Consider the following 7,024-nt stretch of genomic DNA (forward strand, 5'->3'; position numbering starts at 1 on the left):
GATTCAGAAGTCGCAGATGGGATGCCTGTCTGGTTGCCTGTGGCCACTGGGGTTGACCCAGACCTGCAGGGTCCCAGGAAGTTCTCTCTTCACATGTTTTAAATGCCGGTTCTCTCCGATCTTTCCAAACGTGAATTCACGGCCCTTTAAAATTCCAGCTCTTTCCCACTTGCCTCCACCAGGTGACCAGGACCGTTTTCCTCTGGGCTCTCGGAAGGGGACGCAGCAGGGGCATCCGAGTGAGGCCTCCTCCAGACAGAGAGCCTTCTTGTGACTCTCGCTTTTGCTTTTCTCTGCAAGTTGTGACCGAGTTGGAAGAGTGACGAGGGCACATGGGTGGGGCTGGGAGAGAGGGGGGTGAGGATCCAAGAGGGTTGTCATCAAGCAGGACGGGGTCCTTGGGTGTGCTCCACTGCCCTGCTGGGCCATCCCATCACACATGTGCCCAGTGGGCCCTGCGGAGCTGGGAATGGCGTGTGGTGCCTGGGACCAGTTGATGGCCTCTGCAGTAACCTCCTCGTCTTTCCTTCTTTCCGCCTTCCTCGCAGCCGGGTTCCCCAGAGGGAAGGAAGGACAAGGAGAGCTCTGCAGCCAGTGCCCTTGGTGGCAGTATGGTACTCACCTCGCTCTGCCACCCCTGCCCTCCCATCTCCGTTCATTTTTATTCATTGTTTTTATTTTTAAAATTAATTTTTTTTCAGAATTGAGCCCTTTTCCGCTCGGCCCTCCTCCTCTCTGTCTGTACTTTGTCATTGTGGGGTGCTGTCCCTTCCAAAGCGTCTGTCATTCAAACGCACCTGAAGCCTGCTCTCCTCCGCATGTCGATCCTTTCATTGCGTTGCCTCCCTCGTCCCTGGTAACTGCCTCTGGGACACTTAAAACCTCATGGTAAAACCCTTTTCTTCTTCTTTTTTCTTCTTTCTCCCCAGTCCCTCTCTGTCAAGGACTAAAACAGTCTTGCGTTAAGTTAAAAACCCGTGACCAGAAGTGCCGGAGACTCTGGGAACACAAAACTCCGACAAGACGTAGCACAATTTCTTTGAGAACAAAACAAACTGCAGACGCCTTAGCCGCTTTCCACCCAAGAAGCTCGTTCGGAGAAGTAAAGACCCACCGGCATCTGGTGCCACTGAGCCCGGGGTGCGGGCGGCGGCGCCAAGGGCCCGGCTCTCCTTTCTCTAGCATTGTCTCGAGTTAAACCACAGAACACTGTTGTAACCCCAGCTCAGGTGTCAGTCGCCGCCTCTGCCGTCCAGAGAGCTGCCCGGTGTGTGCGGCCTGTGTCCCCATGACCACAGTCCCCTTGGCTGCTGGCCTTCAGGAGAGCGGAGCATCTGAGGGTGCACCTTGATGCCTTGGTCTTCTCCTGCCCCGCGGCCCCGCAGACACCTGCGTGGGCCTTTCCACACGGGATGCAGTTCAGTTCCCCGTCCTCCCTTTTCCCTTTGACATACTGTTGTGACGTTCCCTCTGTGAAGTACCCAAGCTGCTTGTCTTCCACCAAAGAGTGCTTTATTACTAGAACCTGTGAAAGCCACACCTGCACACTGTCGCACGCTGTCCCACCCCGAGGTACTTGGGCCACCTCAGGCTTGCCAGAGAATTTGAATGGAAGCTTTAGACGACTCAGGAGGAGAAGCTGGTTTCCGAGTTGGAAGGCGATGGTGGGTCCTTCCTTTCCGATATCATTTAGAGACTGAAGAAGTGGAAGGCTCTGCGCTCCTGCGTGGCCCAGCCAGGCAGAGTAAAGTAGTGTTTTCCTCTAGACATGAAGAAACAATCCCGCATGCACGCACACGCTCACACGCACACCCCCACACATGCACACACACGTGCACACACACATAGTGGGGCTTTGCCCCAGGAAACAGCCATCTCACATTGTGGTGGCTTTAAAAAGAAAACTGTCAACAGGTTTTCAGAGTCTTTCTGAACCGCGTGGGTTTTCCTCCTCAGCCATCGGGCCGAGGCTACCCCCCGGCTGACAGGCGTCGCTTGGGGCTTCGGTAGTTGGCAGTGAGCCCCTACCACTGCCTTTGGTCAGGGAGTCCAACAGTAACTGTGCCTTGTCCCCTCACCTCCTGGAGCACCACCGCCGGTGGCTGTGACCGCAGCAGTCACGCAGTTTATCTGCTGCTTAAAAAAACAGGGCCCATGATTGAAGAACATTTTGCAAGCACCTTCCCTGAGGAGCGAGCGCTTTTCCTCCTGGCTAGTCTGGAGAGGGCGCCACCTTCCTCCAAAAACCAGATGAATGTATGGGGGCGGGATCCCACGCACAGAGCGGCCTTGCCCATGAGTGGGACGTGGGACGTGAGACAGGCTGAAGTCATCGAGAGGTGGCTGCGCCTGCTGCAGGGTTTCTGCCTTGGAGAGAAGCGTGGCCTGGACAGGCCCTGAGGGAAAGGCAGGGTGCCGGTATGTCCACACCCAGTCCTGTCAGGCCAGCTTCTAAACTTAGGGACTAGGTCACAGGAAAGCAGTGGCTTTCTGTGCCTGGAGGCAGACAGGCCCAGGAGCTGGCTGGGAGGAGGAGCATCCGTGGGCTGAGGCCAGGCTGAGCACGCCAGGAGTGGGCTGCAGTGTCTCAGGGACACCTGGCCAGGGCCACCTCCTCCCCAACTAGCCACATGCCCATCTGAATCGGGCTCTCCTGCACCAGAATGAGCATGCATCTACCCACATGCTCCTACCGAGCTGGCCCCTCGTGTGGGCAAGCCAGCTGGGTTTGGGCCAAAGCCTTTGGTGACCACAGTGCTTTCCTCTAAGTCGCCTTTTCGTGTCGGCCTCTCAGCTCTCCAGCTAAAATCGCTATCACTGTGGCTCTTGCCAAACATCCCTGTGTCACTAGCTCACTGAGATGAGTCTGAGGCTGCTGTGGAAGACACATTCCTTGGGGTGCCCAGAGAAGCAAGGCCAGGGCCCAAGAAGGAGCGCATAGCAACCTTACTAAGCTTACGGGGACACGGTAGGATCCAGAAGTCTCTGGGTCTGACACTCGAAAAGTTTTTCCTGCTGTGAATAAGCGCAAACCCCGTCCCCCCTGAAACCACAAAACACCCGCGTCTTCTGGGCCTCCAACTTGGGGGTCCTGCTGAAGACCCTGTTGCTGTGGAAGATGAGGCAGTGCTCGCCAGGCTGAGCCGCGAGCAAGCCTTAAATAGCTTTGAAAGCACACCAAGCCCGCTTCCAGGGAAAGCAAAATTAGAGACAGGTATTTATAGGTGCCCTTGACTCAGATCATCAGGAGTCGGGGAGAGACCCTGGGAGGAGTGTCTACAAAACTGGGCTCCTGGAAGTGTGGACAGACCCATGAAATGCCAAGACAGAGTCCTGGTGAGCCGTGCCCCGTTCAAAGGTGGCCTTACTCGCCCAGCGTGGCAGCTTTACTTGTCTCTAGACGTTTCTGGTTACGAGCTTGAGCCTTTCACCTCCCCCCTCTGCCCCACCCACCCGCTGCCCCTGTCCCGGGGTGTTTTCTACCTCTTGGCTCAGGCCCAGACTTGTCTCCGAGGTCTTCCCAGTGTCCCCCCCCCCCCCCCAGGCCCTCGTGCCTGCCCTGGGGCGCAGTGTGGGCCTGCAGGCCACGGGGGCTGCGGGTGCTCCGGGTGCTCCGGGTGCCCTGTGCCAGGAGTTCTGGAGCCTTCTCCCCTCTGTAGAGTGACCCTCTGTGGCAGGTGAGCAGTGTGCTTACCTGATGTGTTCTAGAAGGACCCCGCTGCTGCGCTCTCTCCCTGTTATCTTCCCTTAGTGCATTTAAAAAGCAATGCTCATCAAACTTCCACCTTAAAAACATGGGATTTTCCGAATAGTTCTTAGCAACTGAGATGTCCTGGTGAGGCCCCCGCTGCTGCTCCATTCCCCCCCCCCCCGCCTCTAAGTGGAAATACCAGGGACGTGTCTAAAAGACTGGACAGTTCGCCCATACTGTGTAGGACATTACCTCCTTATCACCCGTAGAGAGTACTGCAGTTTTATATTAATTATTTGCAGACTTTTATCTAATGTGCACTCATGTACAGATTATTAAAAGTTTTAAAATGTAACTGATTAATCAGTATTTGAGCAATCATTGTTTTGATTTTTTTATTAAAATGTATATTTCTAATCATATTTTTTAAAGCTGAGAGAACTGGTTGAATGTTTATTTTCCTGACGGTATTTTAAAGATACAGCTTCATAATGGCCTGTAAACTTTGCATATATATGTGGTTTGATACATACTGTTGCATTTGAAAATCTTGTGTATTGGAACTGGTTTTATACGAAACACTGAACAGTGGAAATTGTACAATTACAATCCTGTAATTAAAAGTATTAACCAAAGAGGCTTCCGGTTTCTTCGCTCACTGAGCATTCTGTCAGGGTAGCGGTGTTGGAATATAAAGCAGGTGTCCCCTTCTTTGTGGGTTTGTCAGGGCCACCAAAACAGCTCCACAGCCAAGATGGAGTCCAGAATGTCCTCTCTCCCAAGATCAGGGTGTGGCAGGCTGGGTCTGTCCCGAGGCCACCACCTAGCTGGGCCCTCTCATGGGCCTCCTCTGCCTCCCTGTCCCCGATGTCTCTCTGTCCTCATCTGTAAAAGCCCTTGCCAGGCTGGACTCGGTGCTACCCAGTGGCCTCTGTTTCCTTAGCCCCATCTTTCCGCAGCGTCCCCAGACACAATCAGACCTTAAGGTGCCAAGGGGTGGGCTTGGGGGGACTTAGACTTCCAGGGACACAGGAGTAAGACAAGTGGGGGCTCCCGTACAGAGTCACTGCACACACCCTCCCCTTCCAGGAGACCGGGACATCCGGGGTGTGGGTCACAAGCGGAGGCCCCCCTCATAGGAGCTTCTAGGGCTGGGCAGGAGTGGTCCCGAGCCCCCCCGCACCTGACCTGTCACCCGGGATGCCATTTCCCCACTGCCCTCATGGTCCCTCGCTGGGCAGGATCCTAAGACCCAAAGCCCCCACCTCATAGAGGTGGTGTCAGAACTTGGGACCCTCCTGAGTCCTGTTCTGCTCCCCAAGGACCTGGGCTTTGCTTCACACTGGGACACAGATTTTCAAAGTGAAAATCGCGCAAACCTGTCTCCCTGCCCCTCCAGACTCCCGCACTTTGCTCCCCAGGGTGGGGCAGCAAGTGGCTCTGTCCTCTGTGCAGAGCTCCTTATCTGCTTGCCCCCTGAGGCATGTCGGGTGACAGGCTGTCCTACTGACTGTGTGGCACACAGCTTCAAGTAAATTTGCCGTGAATTTTAGGGAATTGTCTTTAGACGACAGGCAAAGATGGATTTTGTAGCAGGTTGTGGCGGCTCGGATCTGTTTTTCCCTTGTGTGTCCGTAATGCTGTTATTTTAAAAGAAACAAAATATTTTGACTGGAAGGGGGACGTCCATCCAGCAGAGGTAAGTCTCTTGTGAGTGGTTTGTGCACAGACCAGGCCGGGGGTTGTCAGCAGGTGGACGCGCCCCTTGGTTAGGCTCTGTTATTGAGATGGCAAGTCCTGGATGTGCCACTATTCTGCCACCTTGGGGACCCGTAGTGTGCCTCTGAGCCTCACCTTGCTCACCTGTGGAACTGGCCAGTGAGTGTCCGGTTTGGATTACAGGAAGGGCCTGCCCAGGGCGACTGGCCTCGGCTCTGTCTTCTTCCCCTCCCCAGGCACCTGTGGGCACTCGCGGGTCCCTGGAAGGAGTTCTCACCCTTTTCCATAGTGTCCTACGACAGCCTTGTCTGCCTTTTGGCCATGTGGTGGCTGCCCGCCTTCCTGGGGATAGCCCTGTGTGGATCTGTCCTGTGTCCGTCTTTCCTGGGCCAGGCTGGTTCTTTCCTGGGGTGAATTGTGACAGGAGAGGTTTCTGGGTCACAGGCCGGGCATCGGAGCGCAGTTTGACACAGTGGTGAACATGGGGCGTGGCCCAGACTGAGCACCAAGCCCCACTCCGCCCACTTGGTAGTCTTGTGGCTGGGCCCTGTCGCGCCCCTCCCTGACCTTGCTTCCTCTCCGTCTGAAGTGGGGTGACATTGTCACTCTGCCAGGCTCTATGTGGAGAGAGCAGGATGTGGGCCCCAGAGTGGTGTGCCGCTGTCCTGACCCTCAGCTGTTTCGTGATCTGGTTTGGGACACTTTGTGTCCTAAGAGGAGGCAAGGTAGGGCCCTGGCGTCCTCTCGGTGTCTCCACCAGCTTATTAGAGGAAGTGGGTCCTCGCGGGTGAACCCTTCCCAGCCCCTCCCCCAGCGCCCTCCCCGGGGACACGGAGGAGGTCCACCCTGCGGCTCACCGGCCACCTCGCCCCCACCCCGCTAACTGTGCCTCATCTCTTTGCCAGCAAGTCTGCATGACCGTGATGAGTTCCTGGGTGACGAGTACTGTGACCACGGCGGAAACCCTAGGTGAGGAGGCCCCGTAGGGACAGGCTGCCTGCCACCGAGGTGCTGGCTGTGGCCCTCGGAGTCTCAGAATGGCCACATGCCATCTTTTTAAATAGAGGTTTTGGGTGGGAAAGAGGGAGGTGGCATGGTGTGGAAAGCGCCGTCCCACCCTGGGCGAGTGGCTCTGAAACAGGGCCACTTCCCACGCAGGACGGTTCCCTGCGTGGGACTCTGGAAAATGTGGCAGTCGAGGACCCCTGCCTACCCGGCGCCACACATCCCCAGCCAGTGGAGAGCGACACCCCCACCCCTTCCCAGCCAACGTCACGGGCTGCGCTGTCCCCACCTGGGACCTGCCAGTTGGCTTCAAGTGGAGAATTCACGGTGCCAGGCCGCGATGGCCACAGCAGACGTGCTCGGGCCCTGCCGGAGGGACTTTCCTGCCCCGTTCTGGTCCAGCCCAAGCCCGGTGGGCAGAGGAAGGGCAGAGGAGACCCTTCACTTACAGAGGGCACAGGACACTGAGGGTCCCCGGGCCCCTGGGGCACCTGCCTTCCTGTCCTGCCACAGCCTGCACCCGGGGTGGGGCAGCCCAGGTGTGTGTCATCCCCGGAGGGAGGGGTCTGCTGTCACCCAGCTGGAGCCCACACGGGATCCCGGTGCTGG

At 56.6% G+C, this 7,024-nt stretch overlaps 1 protein-coding gene across 3 annotated transcripts in view; it reads left to right on the forward strand.

The window, feature by feature from the left end:
* CDC14B (cell division cycle 14B) overlaps positions 1-2,224 on the forward strand; it is a 49,579-nt gene extending 47,355 nt beyond the window's left edge. For all 3 annotated transcript variants that reach the window (XM_081262792.1, XM_081262794.1, XM_081262793.1), the window contains one exon: positions 930-2,224. In XM_081262792.1, the coding sequence (XP_081118918.1) occupies positions 930-966 (37 nt within the window). In that variant the 3' untranslated portion in view covers positions 967-2,224. The remainder of the gene's footprint in view (positions 1-929) is intronic.
* The last annotated feature ends 4,800 nt before the right edge of the window (positions 2,225-7,024 follow it).

The sequence above is a fragment of the Spermophilus citellus genome (assembly GCF_964194105.1).
Source record: "Spermophilus citellus genome assembly, chromosome: 12".
NCBI classification, from domain to species: domain Eukaryota; kingdom Metazoa; phylum Chordata; class Mammalia; order Rodentia; family Sciuridae; genus Spermophilus; species Spermophilus citellus.